This window comes from Bos indicus, chromosome 17 (genome assembly GCF_029378745.1).
Source record: "Bos indicus isolate NIAB-ARS_2022 breed Sahiwal x Tharparkar chromosome 17, NIAB-ARS_B.indTharparkar_mat_pri_1.0, whole genome shotgun sequence".
Taxonomy (NCBI): Eukaryota; Metazoa; Chordata; class Mammalia; order Artiodactyla; family Bovidae; genus Bos; species Bos indicus.
Window position 1 is genome coordinate 63,019,923 of NC_091776.1, and position 21,583 is coordinate 63,041,505.

The 21,583-nt window shown below is 51.7% G+C and overlaps 1 protein-coding gene across 2 annotated transcripts; it reads left to right on the forward strand.

Annotated features, from left to right (window-relative positions):
* The first annotated feature begins 1,122 nt into the window (after nucleotides 1-1,122).
* ACADS (acyl-CoA dehydrogenase short chain) lies at nucleotides 1,123-17,652 on the forward strand. 2 transcript variants are annotated; one of them, XM_019977747.2, is made up of 10 exons: nucleotides 1,123-1,281; nucleotides 2,736-2,899; nucleotides 14,507-14,656; nucleotides 14,867-14,978; nucleotides 15,322-15,473; nucleotides 15,751-15,921; nucleotides 16,004-16,141; nucleotides 16,317-16,412; nucleotides 16,610-16,666; nucleotides 16,841-17,652. In XM_019977747.2, the coding sequence occupies exons 1-10, from the start codon at nucleotides 1,236-1,238 to the stop codon at nucleotides 16,991-16,993; spliced, it is 1,239 nt and encodes a 412-aa protein (XP_019833306.2). In that variant the 5' UTR covers nucleotides 1,123-1,235; the 3' UTR covers nucleotides 16,994-17,652. The 2 variants fall into 2 exon arrangements, with proteins under 2 accessions (XP_019833306.2, XP_019833307.2); XM_019977748.2 differs by lacking the exon at nucleotides 16,317-16,412.
* The last annotated feature ends 3,931 nt before the right edge of the window (nucleotides 17,653-21,583 follow it).

The following is a 21,583-nucleotide window of genomic DNA, read 5'->3' on the forward strand; positions in this document are numbered from 1 at the left end:
CTGAGTTAATGGGTGAAGAAAGGCAGCTGGAGGGACTGGGTTCCTGGGTGCATGTGGGCAGTGCCTGGAGCCTGTGGAAGTCTGACTCACACCTGGGCCCATGGAAGATGCTTGTCAGGCAAGAGAAATCGCTGTAATTTTGGGGCGCAGGGTGGAGGGGTCCTGACTAAGGACAAAATGCAGGACATTAGGACACAGCATTCAAGGCTCCCATTGGAGGGATAGGTGGGGTTCTCTGCTCCACAATTGGGAGTGAGACGCGGGACCACAGAGGGACAGGGAAGCAGCAGTGTCACCCCACCTTCACAACCTCCTGGCACCCCAACTCCTTATGCCAAGATAATGAGCAGCAGCGTAAGACCCTTGCCCCACTGGGCACTCAGGCTAGTAAGGGACTTGATAAGATTTCAGATGCTACCTGCCAGAAATAAAACAATGGGATGGAGAGCTTGTGAAGGGAAGCACCAGCCTCCTCAGGGAGGTGTTGATGGGAAGGAGTCTTCCAGCGGAGGGAATGGTGACTGTAAAGGTCCTGAGGCAGGAAGCAGCTAGAGATCCTGGAGAAAAGCTGCACTGTGAGGCTTCAGCAGTGACAGCGAGGGCGCGGTGGGTTTGGGGCCGGGGAACGCCAAGTGGAGTTTTTTAGATCACGGAACTGGATTTTAAGTGACTTAGCAGCAACAGCAGGCTCGCCCCCTGAAGTTTTAAGGTCAGCCTAGAACCAGGAAATCAACCCTGAATATTCATCGGAAGGACCGAAGCTGAAGCTCCAAATACTTTGGCCACCTGATGAGAAGAGCCGACTCATTGGAAAAGACCCAGATGCCGGGAAAGCCTGAAGGCGATTGAAGGCAGGAAGAGAAGGGGACGACAGAGGATGAGATGGTTGGACAGCACCACCGACTCAATGGACATGAATTTGAGCAAACTCCGGGAGATAGTGAAAGACAAGGAAGCCTAGCGGGCTTCAGTTCATGGGGTCGCAGAGCGGGATACGACTTAGCAGGCGGAACAGAACCAGCTTGGGAGACTTTGCCTAAAGAGTTGGATTATCTCCGCGGTGGGGGTGGCGGGCTGAGGCAGGGCACCCGCGGCCGGCCCCGGGCCCGCCCCCGAGGCCCGAGGGGCGGGGCTCCTGACAGGCGCAGGTCCCTCCCCGCACGGCCCGGAACCCGTGCTGCGGCCCGGAGGTCGCCGGGAAGAAGCCCAGTACTGGCCCGCCGTGTCTGTCCTCCATGGCTGCCATGCTGCTCGCCCGGGCCTGTGGCCTTGTCCGCGGAGGTGAGTGCGTTCTGACCCCGCACGGTGGGGCGGCGGGCGGGGCGGGCGTGGGTCCGGGTGGGCATGGGTCCGGGCAGCGGGTTCACCCCTGCAGCAGGGCGGGCGGCCGGGCGGCCTTTGCCCCAGTTAGGCTGCTCCTTGCGCCTGCGTGGCCGCGGCCCCTGCTCCGGCCCGCTTCTCACGCTGCACCACCCCACCACTCTCACCCCGAAACTTATTGCACCTTCGGAGGAGGTTCAAGGTACGCCATTCCTAGGGTGCCAGGTCTGGGGTTGAACCCAAACTGTACATCTGTGACCTTGGGCCCTTGTGTGAAACGACCACAGTATACTGCTGTTCTCAGAGTTGTTAGGTAAGGTGAAGGTAAGGTGAAGTCGCTCAGACGTGTCCGACTCTTTGCGACCCCACACACTGTAGCTTAACCAAGCTCCTCCGTCCATGGGATTTTCCAGGCAAGAGTACTGGAGTGGGTTGCCATTTCCTTCTCCAGAGGATTTTCCCGACCCAGGGTTCAAACCCAGGTCTCCCAGAAATCATAGAGTTGTTAAACAAAGATTAAAATACAGGTGCCTGGCAGATGACAGGAGCTCACTGGTATCCTCTTTCCCATCTTCTAATTTCTCTACCCTGTGGCAGCAGTGGCACCTGTGGCCAGGGCTTCCTTTGCCTGGTCAAGACCCACTCACCCTGAATAATAACAAAGGGAGCCCTCTTTGAGAGCTGTCGCTGCTCTCAGCAAGGTTAGGGTTAAGTGCTAAGTGCTACAGTTAGTTTTCATGGTTCTAGCCCAGGAGCAGAGTACTGTTGTCCTCCACATTTAGAGAAACCAGTGAAGTTAAGATCCTGGCCTGAGGTCACAGAATTGTGCTCTCACGTCACTGGTCTTATACTGGCCACTGAGGAGGACTGTTGTACAGTGTTCAGCAAGCATGGTGAACATTCCGTTCTATTCTCAACAGCAGTGTTAATGACATTTTGGGCCCCTAGTTCTTTATCATGGGTTCTGTCCTGTACAATGTTTAGCAGTTTTCCTGGCCTCTACCCACTCCCTACCACCCTTCGGTTGAGACAACCAAAAATGTCTCTGGACATTGCCAGATGTCCCCCTGGGGGACACGAGTCATTTGTGTGGAGAACCACTCATAAGTGAAAAAGTGGAAAAGTGTTCATCATTCAGTCGTGTCCAACTCTGTGACCCCCATGGATTGTAGCCTGCCAGGCTCCTCTGTCCATGGAATTCTCTAGGCAAGAATACTGGAGTGGATAGTCATTCCCTTCTCCAGGGGATCTTCCCAACCCAGGGATTGAACCTGGGTCGCCTGTGTTGCAGGCAGTTTCTTTACCATCTGAGTCACCAGGGAAGCCCACCCAGTAAGTGGATCACTGTTATTATTTTAATTACTACATGAGACCTCTTGCATTCCTCTTCCACTGACTCCTTTTCTCTCTGGCAGCCCCCTGGCCTTGGGGCTGGCGTCGCCTACATACCGTCTACCAGTCTGTTGAACTGCCCGAGACTCACCAGATGCTGCGGCAGACGTGCCGCGACTTTGCCGAGAAGGAGCTCTTTCCCATCGCAGCCCAGGTGGACAAGGAGCATCGCTTCCCAGCAGCTCAGGTGAGAATTCCAACCTCAGCACCCAGTGATGGAATCTGCCCTCTGCTCCAGGATAACTGGTGACAGTGACAACCGGTGACAGTGACACTGCAGTCAGGGAACCCTCAGGGTGTGTGGTCCTGGGGGCCAGAAAATGCCCTGGAGGTTTCCACTGTCCAGCATGAGGCCTGTAGCCAGGATAATAACTTCTGGAATAACAGTAGTCATGGTGGATGATTGCTATGCTTACTGTATACCAGGCATTGTGTTGATAATAATAGTTAACACATAAAACGCTGACATGTGCTTGGTACTCACCTAAGTGCTGATGGGTTAGCACACCTGTTTCTTTTCTTTTCTTTTTTTTGGCTGCACCATGTGTCATGCAGAATCTTAGTTCCCTGACTGGTGATCGAACTCATGCCCCCTTCGGTGGCAGCTCGGAGTCTTAACCATTGGACCACTGGGGAAGTGCCTGGCTTATCTGTCTCTTAAAACTGTCCAATGAGATGAAGGTGCCATTATTACGTATCCTGTTGTGTAGTTGATGAAACTCAGATTGATGAGAGGCTTAAATAATGAGCACAAGGTCATGAAGCTAATGAGTTACAGAGCTAAGGTTCCAACCCACATCTGTCTTCTGCCAGCCGCTGAGATCCCAGTCGGTCCTGTCCACCCTGTGTCACTGTATCATTCCTGTGAGGACAAGTGCTTCTGCTGTACCCTCCCGTGGGACTTAACCAGCTGTCTGGCACACGATTGCACTTAGTAGATGCTGTTGAGATGACTTGTGATAAAGCGGTTCTGTCAGGCCTTCACACCCTGGCTGCCCGTCTGGGGAATTCAGAACCTGTGGTTGCTGTTAACATGCTTCTTCAGCCTTGGGGCCAGTTTTCCCATCTTAGTGCATGCTGTGTGCTCACAGTGCACTGTGTTCACAGGCACTGTGCCTGGACTGTGGATATAACATCTAAAGAGCTCAAAGTAGTAGGTGGGTGGCATTCTGAGCACCAAAATGAGTTGGGCAACTTTTATGTGGTAAGCCTTGAAGTTGTCTTCATCGCATTTAGTACTAAAGGCATCCCCAGCTGCAGGTCTAATCTCCATTTGGCTTCCTGGAATGGTTGTAAGGATTGTAGGGGATTGTGTATGTTAAGTCCATGGTGCATGTGAAAAACAGAAGCTATTAATACTATTATTATTTTTATTACAGTTGAGAAAGTTGAAGCACAGAGAGGGGACGTGATTTTCCAAGGCTTACCAGCTTGTGGGGCTAGAATTCATACTCCCAAGTGTTCAGTTCAGTTCAGTCACTCAGTCGTGACCGACTCTTTGCGACCCCATGAATCGCAGCACGCCAGGCCTCCCTGTCTATCACCAACTCCCAGAGTCTACCCAAACTCATATCCATTGAGTCAGTGATGCCATCCAGCCATCTCATCCTCTGTCGTCCCCTTCTCCTCCTGCCCCCAATCCCTCCCAGCATCAGAGTCTTGTCCAAGGAGTCAGCTCTTCGCATGAGGTGGCCAAAGCATTGGAGTTTCAGCTTCAGCATCAGTGCTTCCAATGAACACCCAGGGCTGATCTCCTTTAGGATGCACTGGTTGGATCTTCTTGCAGTCCAAGGGACTCTCAAGAGTCTTCTCCAACACCGCAGTTCAAAAGCATCAATTCTTCAGCGCTCAGCTTTCTTCACAGTCCAACTCTCACATCCATACATGACCACTAGAAAAACTATAGCCTTGACTAGACGGACCTTTGTTGGCAAAGTAATATCTCTGCTTTTCAATATACTATCTAGGTTGGTCATAACTTTTCTTCCAAGGAGTAAGCGTCTTTTAATTTCATGGCTGCAATCACCATCTGCAATAATTTTGGAGCCCCAAAAAATAAAGTCTGATACTGTTTCCACTGTTTCCCCATCTATTTCCCATGAAGTGATGGAAACAGATGCCATGATCTTCTGCCATGAATGTTGAGCTTTAAGCCAACTTTTTCACTCTCTTCTTTCACTTTCATCAAGAGGCTTTTTAGTTCCTCTTCTCTTTCTGCCATAAGGGTGGTGTCATCTGCATATCTGAGGTTATTGGTATTTCTCCCGGCAGTCTTGATTCCAGCTTGTGCTTCTTCTAGCCCAGCATTTCTCATGACATACTCTGCATATAAGTTAAATAAGCAGGGTGACAACATACAGCCTTGATGTACTCCTTTTCCTATTTGGAACCAGTCTGTTGTTCCATGTCCAGTTCTAACTGTTGCTTCCTGACTTGCATATAGGTTTCTCAAGAGGCAGGTCAGGTGGTCTGGTATTCCCATCTCTTGAAGAATTTTCCACAGTTTATTGTGATCCACACAGTGAAAGGCTTTGGCATAGTCAATAAAGCAGAAATAGATGTTTTTCTGGAACTCTCTTGCTTTTTCGTTGATCCAGTGGGTGTTGGCAATTTGATCTCTGGTTTCTCTGCCTTTTCTAAAACCAGCTTGAACATCTGAAAGTTCACGGTTCATGTATTGCTGAAGCCTGGCTTGGAGAATTTTGAGCATTAATAGCGTGTGAGATGAGTGCAATTATGTGGTAGTTTGAGCATTCTTTGGCATTGCCTTTCTTTGGGATTGGAATGAAAACTGACCTTTTCCAGTCCTGTGGCCACCGCTGAGTTTTCCAAATTTGTTGGCATATTGAGTGCAACACTTTCACAGCATCATCTTTCAAACAGGATTTGAAATAGCTCAATTGGAATTCTATCACCTCCACTAGCTTTGTTGGTAGTGATGCTTTCTAAGGCCCACTTGACTTCACATTCCAGGATATCTGGCTCTAGGTGAGTGATCACACCATTGTGATTATCTGGCTCGTGAAGATCTTTTTTGTACAGTTCTTCTGTGTATTCTTGCCACCTCTTCTTAATATCTTCTGCTTCTGTTAGGTCCATACCATTTCTGTCCTTGATCAAGCCCATCTTTGCATGAAATGTTCCCTTGGTATCGCTAATTTTCTTGAAGAGATTTCTAGTCTTTCCCATTCTGTTGTTTTCCTCTATTTCTTTGCATTGATCACTGAGGAAGGCTTTCTTATCTCTCCTTGCTATTCTTTGGAACTCTGCATTCAGATGCTTATGTCTTTCCTTTTCTCCTTTGCTTTTCGCTTCTCTTCTTTTCACAGCAATTTGTAAGGCCTCCTCAGACAGCCATTTTGCTTTTTTGCATTTCTTTTCCATGGGGATGGTCTTGATCCCTGTCTCCTGTACAATGTCATGAACCTCTGTCCATAGTTCATCAGGCACTCTGTCTATCAGATCTAGTCCCTTAAATCTGTTTCTCAGTTCCACTGTATAATCATAAGGGATTTGATTTAGGTCATGCCTGAAAAAGAACTGTACAAAAAAGGTCTTAATGACCTGGATAGCCACTATGGTATGGTCACTCACCCAGAACCAGAAGTCCTGGAGTGCAAAGTCAGATGGGCCTTAGGAAGCATTACTACCAGCAACGCTAGTGGAGGTGACAGAATTCTAGCTGAGCCATTTCAGATCCTAAAAGATGATGCTGTGAAAGTGCTACATTCGATATGCCAGCAAATTTGCAAAACTCAGCAGTGGCCACAGGACTGGAAAAGGTCAGTTTTCATTCCAATCCCAAAGAGGGGCAATGCCAAAGAATGTCCAAACTACCACACAATTGCACTCATTTCACTTGTGAGCAAGATAATGCTCAAAACCCTTCAAGCTAGGCTTCAACAGTACATGAACTGAGAACTTCCAAATATGCAAGCTGGATTTAGAAAAGGCAGAGATCAAATTGCCAACATCCGCTGGATCATTGAAAAAGCACAAGAGTTCCAGAAAAACATCTACTTCTGCTTCATTGACCATGCTAAAGCCTTTGTGTGGATCACAACAAACTGTGGAAAATTCTTCAAGAGATGGGAAATCCAGACCACCTGACTTGCCTCCTGAGAAATCTGTAAAGAGGTCAAGAAGCAACAGTTAGAACTGGACATGGAACAACAGACTGGTTCCAAATAGGAAAAGGAGTACATCAAGGCTGTATATTGTTACCCTGCTTATTTAACTTATATGCAGAGTACATCATGAGAAACGCTGGGCTGGATGAATCATAAGCTGGATTCAAGATTACTGGGAGAAATATCAGTAACCTCAGATATGCAGATGATACCCCCTTATGGCAGAAGGCGAAGAGGAACTAAAGAGCCGCTTGATGAAGGTGAAAGAGAAGAGTGAAAAAGTTGGCTTAAAATTCAACATTCAGAAAACTAAGATCATGACATCCAGTCCCATCATGTCATGGCAAACAGATGGGGAAACAATGGAAACAGTGACAAACTTTCTTTTCCTGGGCTCCAAAATCACTGTGGATGGTGACTGCACCCATGAAATTAAAAGATGCTTGCTCCTTGGAAGAAAAGCTATGATAAGCCTAGACAGCGTATTAAGAAGCAGAGATATCACTTTGCCTACAAAGGTCTGTATAGTCCTTATATAAGCTATGGTTTTTCCAGTAGTCATGTATAGATGTGAGGGTTAGACCATAAAGAAGGCTGATTGCCAAAGAATTGATGCTTTTGAAGTGTTGTGCTGGAGAAGACTCTTGAGAGTGCCTTGGACTGCGAGATCAAACCAGTCAATCCTAAAGGAAATCAACCCTGAATATTCACTGAAGCTGAAACTCCAATGCTTTGGCCACCCAATGCGAAGAGCTGACTCATTGGAAAAGACCCTGATGCTGGGAAAGATTGAGGGCAGGATGAGAAGGGGACAACAGAGGATATGTTTGGATAGCATCACCGACTGAATGGACATGAGTTTGAGCAAGCCCTAGGAAATGGTGAAGGACAGGGAAGTCTGGCGTGCTGCAGGCTTAGTGACTGAACAGCAGAGGATAAAGGAACAGTTGTAAGATTTGCCTGAGGTTCTAGGGCTTGGGGAGAGAGAGCGGTAAATCTTCTGATCTCTGATCTTGCCACTGCCTCGCATGAATTGGACGCTCTCATTTTGGTCACTGATGGGATGCAGCGGTTGCCCAGGGAGTCCCTTTGCTGAGGATCGAAGCGTATTGGCTCATTGTTTTTCTCACTGTCTCTGTTACTATGGGTGGTGCTCAGCTATAGTTACAGAAGGAAATCCAGGACTTAAACAAGCAGAAGGGTCAAAACGGTAGACACAGGGGTAATAGGACAGGTTGCAAAATTTAAAATAATACCAGTCGTGTTTTAAAATGACGGTAGTAATAATAACAGGAGTAACTCTTATTTGGGGGTTACCATATTCCAGGTTGCTGTCCAGTTGCTCAGTCGTGTCTGACTCTTTGCGACCCCACAGACTGTAGCCCGCCAGGCTCCTGTGTCCTCCACTACCTCCTGGAGTTTGCTCAAATTCATGTCCATTAAATTGGTGATTTTCATGTACTTACCCTTAAATCATCAACAAAACACTCAGGCAGTTTCTTCACTGATCTCCAGTTTCCAGATGAGGAAACAGAAGCCAGGAATTACATTTCTCAGTCAGTAAAGCCAGACAGCTAGGATCGGAGGAGCCAGATGTAGATTCTGTCCAACCTGCAGGAGATACTTAGTGAGTGTTTTCTAATGTTTTTTTCCTGAAGAATTTTTTCTCCCAGGAAAAGTGGGTTTTCTGAGGAAGAGTCAAGGGGAGAAGAATTGAGTATGTTTATTGGGTGCAAAATCTGCTTTTCCTCCTCTTGCCCTAATCTCAGATGATCGTTTACCACATAGAAGCCTCTTGAACCATACTCCATTTTCCCTCTTATTCATATGCACAGACTCTTGTTAACGCCACCCTGGTGGCGTCCCCTGAATAGCATCACCTTTCACCTCTCCCACCAAGAATTTGTCACTGTGTTCATAATCCCTGGCTCTCTGGGTGTGCTTATCACGCTATTGTGTGTGTCCCGTGTCCCAGTTATTTTCTAAGGTTGCCTTCCTGAAGGCCAGGCTTGTTCAAACACCTGCCTCCTGGCCCAGCGAAACACCTCCTTGCCAAGTAAGTGCTTGGCATTCAGCAGACGTTTGCTGAATTTATGGACTTGAACTTTTTGGTCAAGTCATCCTGAATTTCTTACTGTCCCAGCACTCGGCACACACCGGCACAGAGTAGAAGCTGGGTGGCTTCCCGTGGCCCCTTCTCATGAATAAAGCAGCAGATCTTCAACAAGTAAGGAGGCGTGATTCTCTAAAGGGAGTTAGTTTGGACTCTGATGAGCATCGGCAAACTCAGGACAAATGTGACTTTTTAGAAATGTGAGCTTTAGAAGTGACTTAAAAGCACTGCTTTCTATATGAAGCACCCTCTAAAACAGGTCCCACATATGAAGGCAGCAGGTGCTGAAGGCTTGCTCTGCTAGGAAAGGGGTCTTTCTCTTTCTCACATGTTCTTTGGGAGTTTTTTTTTTTTTTTTTAATAAACTTCATGCATTTAAAATATTTATTTATTTACTTTTGGCCACGCAAGTGGGGCCTTCCCAGGTGACTCAGTGGTAAAGAACCCGCCTGCAATGCAGGAGTCGTGGGTTCGATCCCTGGGTTGGGAAGATCCCCTGGAGGAGGAAATGGCAACCCACTCCAGTCTTCTTGCCAAGAAAATCCCATGCACAGAGGAGCCTGGTGGGCTACAGTCTATGGGGTTGCAAAAGAGTTGGATACAACTTAGTAACTGAGAATGTACGCAGCACATGGGAACCCTTAATTCCCCAACCAGGAATTGAATCCGCAGCCCCTGCCTTGAAAACGGGGAGTCTTAACCACTAGACCGCCAGGGAAGTCCCTCTCTTGCGGGTTTGGAGACCACTAGGCTTGGCCCGGTCAGGGTTGCAGGTCCACACTCCTGGTTCACAGACACAGGCATGGAGAGTAACCACTGTGGGTGGTGTCTCTGAGAGGTTCTCCTTGAGATCGCTCAAAATTGGCAAAAATATTGGCAAAAATATTAGGGAGGCTGGCTGCTGTTAGCCAGTTACCATTAAACATGCCGTGATCAGAAATGATTTCTACAGCCGGACACACGGTCTTTGTATGTGTGTACTGCTTTTTATTTTGTCTTCACCTTCTTCTTCTTCTTGATCATGCCCTCTTCTCTCCACTGCCTTTCTGTCTCCACATTTTCCCTGGAATGTTCCTGCAGCTGGCCATGGCGTATTGCCAGCAATCTCCAGATACACTTGAGAGTGAGAAAGGTTGGGGGGAAAATAGCATGCTGGTGAGGCCGCCACTTGGGTGCAGTCATTGTGGACTCGGGCAGCTTTCTCTTCTGGTACAGAGAGCACTAGAGGGTGGGGTGAGGGGCAGAGAGCCAGGGGCCCTGGCTTTCTCATCGGACTCTGGGTGTCTCCCAGGAGCGTCACCATCTGCGCAAGAGGCCCCACCCGTCCCAGGAACGCGGGGTCATCCTTGTCCTGCCGGTACTCCACCTGGGAATTTCGGTTCCCCTTCTGTCTCCTGGGGTGAAATGGAGTCTTCTTGGTGTGATGGGCTGATGTGTCATTTATCCCACGGTCATGGACCAGAGAGAGAGACAGAGAGAGAGAGAGACTAAAGAGGGGGCTGTGTGTCTTAATGCCTAGAGAAGCTGGATGGTGCATGTAGGGTGAGACAAATGGGGCTTTTTTTTTTTTTTTTTCTACTTCAGTTTCTTTTGCTCAATGGCCAGAGAAAGCCCTCCAGTGGGGTTCCTGTCTGGGCCTGAGCATGAATCTTGGGGACCCTGCGTATTTCTGGCTCCTGGTAGAATGCAGCCCTAGCTGGTAAGCCAGCACAGGCCTCCCCAATAAACCACCACCTCACTCTGGAATAGGTTTGCCAGAGGCCCTAAGTGTGGGCTCGAAAGGGGCTCTGTTCTGAGGCCACCCCGGGGCTGGCTCTGGGCTCTAAGTCCCCAGGTCGTGCTCAGAGACAGACAGCGCCTCAACTGCACTCTACTTCCCACCTTCGCCCACTCCTTGATCTGATAGCTTACAGTGAACCATGTCAGATTCAGTGACCTCCCAAGAAGATTTAGCTTCGGGACCAGAGACCAGGCTTGACCACTCAGAGCTCTTTTTGTGAAAAGGGACAGAGGAAGCTTCTGACACAGACATCAGAAGGGGGCGGAGAATGCTAGTCTTAGCAAGGGAGCTATATACTTTTTTAATTGGTTATTACAATAAATCATAAGAATGTCTCAAGGTTGTAAAGATCTTACTAGACCCACTCCCACAATTTACATTTTAAGATGACAGAATTAGAATTAACAATAGAAAGATTTTACTAGATGCCTCTCCCATAATATACATTTTAAGATAACAGGATTAGTCAGAAGGTTCTCAAGAAAGAGAAACATGTCCTCAAGCAGGATATATTGTTGTTATACATGTAATCCTTGGGCTTCCCTCATAGCTCTGTTAGTAAAGAATCCACCTGCATTGCCGGAGACCCTGGTTTGATTCCTGGGTTGGGAAGATCCACTGGAGAAGGGATAGGCTACCCACTCCAGTATTCTTGGGTTTCCCTGGTGGCTCAGCTGGTAAAGAATCTGCTGGGTTTGATCCCTGGGTTGGGAAGATCCCCTGGAGAAGGGAAAGCCTACCCACTCCAGTGTTCTGGCCTGGAGAGTCCCATGGACTGGATAGTCCATGGAATATAGTCTATAATATAGTCTATATTGCAGTCCATGGGTTCGCAAAGTCAGACAGGGCTGAGAAACATCATGTTCAAGAGAATAGGATCACGGACAAGAGAAACATCCTCAAGCAGGATACATTGTTGTTTTATATATAAAATCCTTAGTACAGAGTTGAAGCTGAGTTGTTTTATCAGCTCTGGGCTTAAAGAAAAAAACATCGTATGTGACTAAGACTAAGGAATATAGGGGAAAAAAAATGTGTCCCTTTCTCCTCCTTGAGAACTCCAGACCCCTCTCTCCTCCTCGGGGACCCCTGACTTCTTATCAACTTACCTAGAAATTGACTCTCAGACCCTCCCACCCTCACCCACTCCTCGATCCCCGCCGGCTTCCTGAGCAGTGTCACCCCCTGCTGCCCCCAGGTGTGCGGTGACCACAGAATTCTTTTTTTTTTTAGTGACTCTCGAAATGCCACGTCCCTGGTGGCCCTGAATCCCATTCGTCACTGTGTACTAGCTTCCTGTTGCTGCTGCAGCACCAGGCCCCAGAGGCAGTGGCGTAGAGCTGCTGCTGCTGCTAAGTCGCTTCAGTCGTGTCCGACTCTGTGCGACCCCATAGACGGCAGCCCACCAGGCTCCCCCGTCCCTGGGATTCTCCAGGCAAGAGCACTGGAGTGGGTTGCCATTTCCTTCTCCAATGCATGAAAGTGAAAAGTGAAAGTGAAGTCGCTCAGTTGTGTCCCACTCTTAGCGACCCCATGGACTGTAGCCCACCAGGCTCCTCCGTCCATGGGATTTTCCAGGCAAAAGTACTGGAGTGGGGTGCCATTGCCTTCTCCAGGCGTAGAACAGTGCACACTTAGCGCCTGACCGTTCCTGGAGGGCGGAGATCCAAAGCTGGGCTCTCTGGGCTCTGATGAAGGTGTGGACAGGCCTTTGGGCAGGCCCCAGGGAGAATCACTGCCTGGCCTTTTCCGGTTTCTCCTCTTTCCCTTACAAGGACCCTGTGAGGACACTGGCCTCCCTGGATGATCCAGGGAAGCCCCTCCTCACCTCAGGGTCCTTTGCTTAATCTCCTTGGCAGAGTCTCTTTGAACATACTCAGTCTCTTTGAACCTGGGGGTTAGGGTGTGCTTGTCCCTGTGAGGCTGACATTCTGCCTCCGCACGGGCCATCTCCTCCCTTGTATTACAGGGGAGACCCTGAGGTGGGTCAGGCCCACCCCAAGCGTAGAGTCTTGCAAATTGTCTCGCATGGGAACAACTCAAGGTGGAATCAAACACCCAGTTTCATAGAGAGACACAAATCATTGTGAAAGTTCAGCAAATTCACCGATGCCCCTCTTCCCAGACATCACTGTCGAGTCAAGAACGTCTCAGTCACTTAATGATAAGAAATGCCACTCTAATTCTTAGAGAAATGCAAATGGAAACTACAGAGGTACCACCTCACACTGGTCAGAATGGCCACCATTCAAAAGTCTCCGAATAATAAATGCTGGAGAGGGTGTGGAGAAAAGGGAACCTTCCTATGCTGTTGGTGGGAATGTAAATTGGTGCAGTGGATAACAGTGGGAGGCTCCTCAGAAAACTGAAAGTAGAGTTGCCATATGGTCCAGCAGTCCCAGTACTGGGCATATATCCAGACAAAGCTATAATTTGAAGAGATACATGGACCCCTGTGTTCATAGCAGTACTATCCACAATAGCCAAGACATGCAGACAACCTGTCCATGGACAGATGAACGGGTAAAGAACACGTGGCACATACATATGGTGGAATATTACTCAGCCATAAACAAGGATGAAATAATGTCATTTGCAGTAGTGTGGTGGCCCTAGAGGTTATCATACTAAGTGAAGTAAGTCAAAGAGAAAGACAAATACCACAAGATATCACTTACATGTGTTATGTAAAATACAACACAAACGGAACCTATCTATTAATACAGGACAGAAACAGACTCACAGACAGGGAGAACAGACATGTAGTTGCCAAGGAGAAGGGGGTGAGGGAGGGACAAATTGGGAGTTTTGGATTAGCAGGTGCAAACTATTGTATATAGGATGGATAAACAGCAAGGCCCTCTGTACAGCACATGGAACTATATTCAGGATCCTGCGGTAAACCATATGGAAAAGAATATGAAAAAGAATCCGTATAGCAGAGTTACTTTGCTATACAGCAGAAAATTCACACAACATTGTAGATCAACTAGCGGTCAATAAGACTTTCTCTTTTAAATGCCGTGCATGGATCACTCACCTTGTGCAGACTGAGCTGGTTGTAGTCCTGGAGTCAGTGGTAGGTTTCAATCTCAGCCCCACCATTTACAAGGTCCACCCTGTGCAAAGCGCTCCACCTCCCTGAGCTCCAGCTTCCTCACCTGTGACATGAGGTTGACTCAGCAAAGCTTCAAGCTTCAGACAGACTGGACCAAGAATACACATGAAGCACTTTCCAGCACTGAGCATGTCAAAGGCATTTGATAATTAACCCCAGCCACTCCTGGATTCCAAGTCAAACATTCCAGGCTCTTCCCCTTTATCGAATCTTTCACTGGCACGAGACTACAGCAGTTGATACAGGGCATCACTGAGGAACAGCATGTGCAAGGGCCCTGTGGTGGGGAGGACAGGCTGTGCGGTGAGCGTTAGGGGCTGAAGAAGGTCTGTGTGGCACTGTGCTGCCCTGCTCCTTCACCTCGGAGGCCCCTGAAGCCTTGTGCCTTCTGCATGCTCACTGGTCGTGGCTGTAGACACAGAGATGAGTGAGGGCAGAGTACAGGGGCAGGACTGCCTGAGACAACAGGGCTGTCATACAGATCCGGCCTTGGGGGTTCCGGGGTGGGTGTTAGGGTCACACGACCTGAGTTTCTGTGGGCACCAGCCTGGGGGCAGGTGGGTTGGGGTTGGAGAGGGTGGGCCCTGTGGCCCCACCCCCACCCCCCTCCCCCGGGGGGCTGCCCTTGCCATGACATCCTTTCCTGGGGCCAGGTGAAGAAGATGGGCGAGCTGGGGCTTATGGCCATGAATGTGCCCGAGGAGCTCAGCGGAGCCGGCCTTGATTACCTGGCCTACTCCATCGCCATGGAGGAGATCAGCCGGGGCTGTGCCTCCACGGGAGTCATCATGAGTGTCAACAATGTGAGCCTCCCGCCTGGGCCTCGGACACACAGGCAGAGGGGGAGGGGGCTCCAGACGGCCCCACATCCAGGCACAGCCCTCCCTTGGCTCCCCGCCCCTGACCGCCGCTAGGCCTGGTCCTTTGCATGGGGCCTCTGGAGAGAAGAGGCCTGGGGGTGGGCATGCGGGTGTGCTGGGGCCTGCGATGACCTCCCCCCACGGTCCCCCCAGTCCCTCTACTTAGGGCCCATCCTGAAGTTCGGCACCAAGGAGCAGAAGCAGCGGTGGGTTGCTCCCTTCACTAGTGGTGACAAAATTGGCTGCTTTGCCCTCAGTGAACCAGGTACCACCTGGGACCGTGGCTCACCCACCCCCACCCCGCCCGGGGTCCACCTTGCCTGAGCTGGGACGGAGGGACTTGGACCCCGCTGTCCCTTTGGCTTGGAGACAGCCAGGTGCCATGTCCCCGCACCTCTAGAGAGGGAGCTGGTGTGGCCCTCCAGCCCCTTCTCTCAGGAGCCAGACCCTGATTCCCTGCGCCTGGGTCTGGCTCACCAGCTGGGGGGGTGGGGGGCGCAGAATGGGGGGGTTGCTTGGCAGGGCTGGGGGGTGCTTGGTGTGGGAAGTGTGAGCTTGGGTCCTGGGCGAGCTGGCGGCGGTGGACTCTGAGTCTGCGTGTGGGGCAGGGAACGGCAGCGACGCAGGGGCCGCGGCCACCACCGCGCGGGCAGACGGTGACTCGTGGGTCCTGAGTGGCACCAAGGCCTGGATCACCAACGCCTGGGAGGCCTCGGCCGTAGTGGTCTTCGCCAGCACCGACAGATCCTTGCATAACAAGGTGAGGGGCTCGCAAGGGAGGGGCGGCAAGCCGTTCAGTATGTCCAGCTGCATCTCTGTGGTCTGACCGAGCCGCTTGGGCTCTGGGGCTCTTGCCAGCCAACTCTTTCCGGCCCCGGGGCGGCGCTGTCCCGGGAGGAGCCAGCAGAGGACGTCACAGCGAGGTTCTGAGGGAGGTGGAAATTGGGGTGGCGACCCGAATGGGAGTCTTGGGTGGTTCGTCTGAGGGGCGTGGCCTCGGGCCGGTGAGCAAGTCAGGGGCGTGTCCCGGCCTCCAGGGCATCAGTGCCTTCCTGGTCCCCATGCCCACACCCGGCCTCACGCTGGGGAAGAAGGAAGACAAGCTGGGCATCCGGGCCTCGTCCACGGCCAACCTCATCTTCGAGGACTGTCGCATCCCCAAGGACAGCCTGCTGGGGGAGCCGGGGCTGGGCTTCAAGATCGCCATGGTGAGCCTGGCAGCGGGGGGCGGGGGTTCCCTAGGGTGAGGCCCTGGGGAACGGCTGGCCCCTGACAGGTGGGTCCTCACAGCAAACCCTGGACACGGGCCGCATCGGCATCGCCTCCCAGGCCCTGGGCATTGCCCAGGCCGCCCTGGACTGTGCTGTGACCTACGCGGAGAACCGCAGTGCTTTCGGGGCGCCCCTCACCAAGCTGCAGGCCATCCAGGTAACAGACGCGCAGCCTTGCCTGGACGCCAGAGGGACGCGAGTTCGGCCTTTCCTCTCTGCCTCCCAGACGGCTTTCAGCCTCGGCTCCGTCCTCCGCCCTCCTCTGTCCCGCCCCTCAGGGAGAGGGGAGGGCGGGCCTGCACCAACGGTGGGGCGGGTCTGGGTTGTTGCAGTTCAAGTTGGCGGACATGGCCCTCGCCCTGGAGAGTGCCCGGCTGCTGACCTGGCGCGCTGCCATGCTGAAGGACAACAAAAAGCCTTTCACCAAGGTGCCAGTGGGGCAGGGGTCTCCCCGGGCCCAGCCCAGAGCTTCTATGGCGGCAGAGGCACTGAGGGAGCCGTCTGGGCGGGGTTCCAGTTCCTTGAGCCTGTGGGTTTATCGCTCCAAGGGGCGGCTTCCCCAGGCCCGCCGTGTTGAACAGGCCAGGTGCTAAGAATTTCTGACGCCACCGTCCTCTGTGGTTAGGAGGCGGCAATGGCCAAGCTGGCTGCATCGGAGGCCGCAACTGCCATCACCCACCAGGTGAGAGTCCCCACTGCCTGGGTGAGCTCCCCAGGGTTGGGTAAGCGGGAGTGTGCCGGCTGCTTCTTCCTCCCCGCTGGCCCTTATGCGTGGATGGTCCTGCCCTGTCTTTCCCCCACGAGTTGGGGAGGGGGGGTTGGTCTTCCTTTCCTGAGCCCTCCCGTTCCCCTTCAGGCCATGCAGATCCTGGGCGGCATGGGCTACGTGAAGGAGATGCCAGCCGAGCGGCACTACCGCGACGCCCGCATCACCGAGATTTATGAAGGCACCAGTGAGATCCAGAGGCTCGTGGTCGCCGGGCACCTGCTCAAGAGCTACCGGAGCTGAGCCCTTTCTGGAGGGCTGACCGTGCCGGCCGAGGAGCCGAGCTGGCCGGAGGACCCTGGGAAAGGGGGAGGGAGTCACGTGGCCTTCCCACTGACTCCCCCGCTGCAGCCTGCGGGGCGGGGCCACGCCCCCTCTTGCCAGGACCCCTCCCACCTCCCAGGCCCAGGCTCCTGGGTGGGCCTGCTGCCCTCCGTTACCTCTCTCCACCCCAGAGCCGGCTTCCTAAGAGCGGAGGCTGGCTGCGACCTGGCCTGAGGATGCCCATCTCCAGCTGTTTCTTGACTTTGTACCCTCTCCACCGTTGACCGTGCCTTATTTTCTTCATCTGGGGGCTTGGCCGTGGGAAGGGAGAAATGATTCCCCCGGGGACTCCCCGAATTCTGTCCTGTGGGTCCTGGCGCTCAGCAGGAGACCCAGCGTCTGCCGTTTCCTCTGAGTTCAGGGTCTGGAGGAGTGGGTTGGAGGCCGGAACGACCACATCTCGACGCAGAAGTTGTGTTCTCTGAGGCCTTCGCCGCCTTGGGGCTGGGTCGTTATGGAAGCCTTCCTGCGCACCGATAACCTTTGTAAAGTATAAATGAGTACAGGTGAGGGGTCTGACTTGTGCTTTGGGACAATTATATGTGGGAACCGAGTAATAAAGGATACCTGTCCCCTGACCTGTGTGTCCTTGCCTGAGTGCTGCTGCTGGGGAGGGAACGATGGTCTTTTAGACTGCTCTCTACAAACCCCCACACTGTGTGAGTGTGTGTGTGTAAGAGAGACGGGGTGGGGGGCGGGGGGCAGGCTGAATCGAACCAGAGACTCCTGCATTGCAGGCAGATTCATTACCGTCTGAGCCACTAGGGAAGCGCAAAGTTTTGGAGAGAGAGATTAATCATAAACTCAGCAAGGAAACGGGTTTTAGGAGGGTTGGGTTTCCAGTCCCTGTGCTGTGGGGCTGGCGTTGGAACGGAAGAACCTCTGTGGGGTCCGGGGGAGCACGCGACGATCACCGCTGTGGCCCAAGGCAGAGAAGAGAGTGGAGCTGCTGGAGAAGACAGAAAAGGGGGGTGGGGTGGGGGTGAGAAGAGCCCGCAAAGAGAGCTTCAGAGGAGGTGGGGACAGCCCTCCGCCGCCGAGCGGGAAGGGCTGAGACTTACACTTGAGGTCTCTGGAGGGCAGAGGGAATGGGGACATGATCCATTTGGAGCCACCATGCAGTGGGCGCCCAACCACGCGGGCTCTCGCCGCGCGCGGTTTCCGTGCAGGTTTGGGAGGCAGCCTCCAGCCCGCCGACCCCGGGCGCCCAGGGCCGGCCTTGCTTTTGACCTTCGGGCAGAGCCCGAGCCGAGGCTCCTGCAGGAGAGAGCGGCTCTCTGGGCACACGTTCCTTGGGGGCGGGGCGGGGCACCTGGTCCAGGTGCGCGGGATGGAGGAGCCTGGCAGTGCTGGGCCGGGAGACGCAGCGGCGGCGGCGTGTTTCCCCCGCTGCGCAGGCGGGCGGGGCGTGAGTGGTAACAGGTGCGCGATCCCGGGATCCCGAGATGCCCAGGCGCACGGATGCGGCCGCGAGGAGCGCGGGGACCGCTTCGCTGCCGCCTCGGCGTCTGCGGAGCTGCACCTCCTCCTACTCCAGGTAAGCGGCCAGCGCACCCCTCTGCGGGGCTCTGGGTTGGGATGGCAAGCTGAAGGTGCGGGGAACAGCCTGGGATTCAGGGCTCCTGCCCCGGAGCAGCCACGGTTGAGCCACCTGGGAGGCTGGGAAAGGACGGTCTCTCCCCGACTCAGTGACTGGGGCACCACAGGCGTCCAGATGACACCACGACGCCTCCAACGAGGCAGCCCTGGCTCCTGGCCCCTGTGAGGGTGTGGGGACAGGCACGAGGTTGAGGCGGTCTCTGGGCCTTTCCTCCAGGCAGTGGTGGAGTGTGAGGGGGCTTTGAGGTTCACAGGGGAACAGAGGGGGCCCAACCTGAGCCCCGGTCCCAGGCGGGACGCCAGGCTAGGAACCTGCTTCTCCTGCTCTGGACTCTGGCCCCTCCTGGCCTGGCATCAAGCCCGCCTGGCCTACCTGCTGAAATGGCTCCAGACCTTGAAGGGCCAGGCAGCCAGAGCCACAGAGCTCCTGCAGGGCACAGGGCTGGGCCAGCAGAGTCAGCCCCACCTGGGAAGTATGCTGATTTGTCCAGTGGCCACCCCAGCTGACCGTGTTCTTCTCAGATGGGGCTGGGAAGAACCTCAGCGACAGGGCCAGATAGAGCCATACCACCCTCCATTGCGCAGGTGAAAAGCCAGGGTCTCTGAGCCAACGTCCAGGAGTGTATGCACTCCTGGGCTTCCAAAAGCTCTCACAGGTCTCGGGTCTCCCTTTCCAGTTGGGGGTGGGGGAAGGCGGAAGTCAGTTCAGTCACTCAGTCGTATCCGACTCTTTGCAACCCCATGGACTGCAGCACGCCAGGCTTCCCTGTCGGTCACCAACTCCCAGAATTTACTCAAACTCATGTCCATTGAGTCAGTGATGCCATCCAACCATCGTACCCTCTGTCATCCCCTTCTCCTCCCTCCTTCAATCTTTCCCAGCATCAGGGTCTTTTCCAAGGAGTCAGCTCTTTGCATCAGGTGGCCAAAGTATTGGAGTTTCAGCTTCAACATCAGTCCTTCCAATGAACACCCAGGACTGATCTCCTTTAGGATGGACTGGTTGGATCTCCTTGCAGTCCAAGGGACTCTCAAGAGTCTTCTCCAACACCACAGTTCAAAAGCATCAATTCTTTGGTGCTCAGCTTTCTTTATAGTCCAACTCTCACACCCATACATGACTACTGGAAAAACTGGCTTTGACTAGGCAGACCTTTGTTGGCAAAGTCATATCTCTGCTTTTTAATATGCTGTCCAAGTTAGTCATAACTTTTCTTCCAAGGAGCAAACGTCTTTTAATTTCATGGCTGCAGTCACCATCTGCAGTGATTTTGGGGCCCCCCAAAATAAAGGCTGTCACTATTTCCATTGTTTCCCCATCTATTTGCCATGAAGTGATGGGACCAGATGCTATGATCTTAGTTTTCTGAATGTTGAGTTTTAAGCCATCTTTTTCACTGTCCTCTTTCACTTTCATCAAGAGGCTCTTTAGTTCTTCTTCATATCTGAGGTTATTGATATTTCTCCCAGAAATCTTGATTCCAGCTTGTGGGGAGAGTCAACCATGAACCCTCAGTTTTGAGCAGGGAGCAGGCCTTCCTTAGTGGAAGCTTCTGCAGCTCAGAACTGAATGTTGAAGTCCACGTGAGGTCCTCTTGAACCTGAACTACACAGGTGGGTTGCACACATGTCGCTGTGTGCCTCTCATTCTAGGATGGTTTCTCAGAGTGAATTTGTTTTTTTGTGACATTGGCATTTTTGAAGTGTACAGACAGGTTAATTTTTATTTTCTTTTTGAATTATGAAAGCGTAACACATTTACAGGAGACTTGGAAAATACAGAACAGGGTTACATAATAGTTCCACTTATATTATAGGTATTTTTTTTTTTAAGTAGATCAGGCTGGTTAATCTTGCAGACTGTGTATCTGATGTTATTGATATTTCTCCCAGCAATCTTGTTTCCAGCTTGAAATTTATCCAGCCCAGCATTTCTCATGATATACTCTGCATAGAAGTTAAATAAACAGGGTGACAATATACAGCCTTCACGTACCTCTTTCCCAATTCTGAACCAGTCTCTCCATGTCCAGTTCTAATTATTGCTTCTTGATCTGCCTACAGGTTTCTCAGGAGACAGGTCAGGTGGTTTGGTATTCCCAGCTCTTTAAGAATTTTCCACAGTTTGTTGTGGTCCACACAGTCACAGTCTTTAGCGTAGTCCGTGAAGCAGAAGGAGATGTTTTTCTGGGATTCCCTTGTCTTTTTTAGGATCCAGTGGATGTTGGCAATTTGATCTCTGGTTCCTCTGCCTTTTCTAAATCCAGCTTGTACATCTGGAAGTTCTCAGTTCACATACTGTTGAAGCCTAGCTTGAAGGGTTTTGAGCATTATTTTGCTAGCATGTGAAATGAGCACAATTGCACGGTAGTCTGAACATTCTTTGGCATTACCTTTCTTTGGGATTGGAATGAAAACTGACCTTTTCCAGTCCTGGGGCCACTGCTGATTTTTCCAAATTTGCTGGCATATTGAGTGCAGCACTTTCACAGTATCATCTTTTAGGATTTGAAATAGCTCAGCTGGAATGCCAAAAAGTAAAAAACAAACAGAGGGCAACTCCCATACCCATCGATATTGATTTTTTTTTTCTTTTGACCCCTTGTGTGATCTTAGTTCTCCAGTTCCCCTCCCCGCACAGGAGTGGGAACACCCACCCCACCCCCACCCTGCCCCTGTGGTGGAAACTGATTCTTAACCCCTGAACCTCCAGGGAATTCCTCCATCACCACTGATTTTTACCTTAGTTGCATTGTAATCTCAGAACATTTTCTGCATTATTTTAATTCTTTGAAATATGTTGAGATTTGTGTCACGGCCCCAGTCATCTTCTATAAAAACTGAATGTTTTTTAAGATTCTTTCCCCACATTGGTGCATTTAGCCCCAGTTCGTTTATTTTTATTTCTCT

Bases quoted from the DNA above. Each gene is read 5' to 3' on its own strand.
- ACADS (XM_019977747.2), top strand. From the start codon at position 1,236: ATGGCTGCCATGCTGCTCGCCCGGGCCTGTGGCCTTGTCCGCGGAG. The intron at 15,922-16,003 runs GTGAGCCTGGCA...GGGTCCTCACAG, and splicing joins TGGGCTTCAAGATCGCCATG to CAAACCCTGGACACGGGCCG. The intron at 16,142-16,316 runs GTAACAGACGCG...GGGTTGTTGCAG, and splicing joins CCAAGCTGCAGGCCATCCAG to TTCAAGTTGGCGGACATGGC.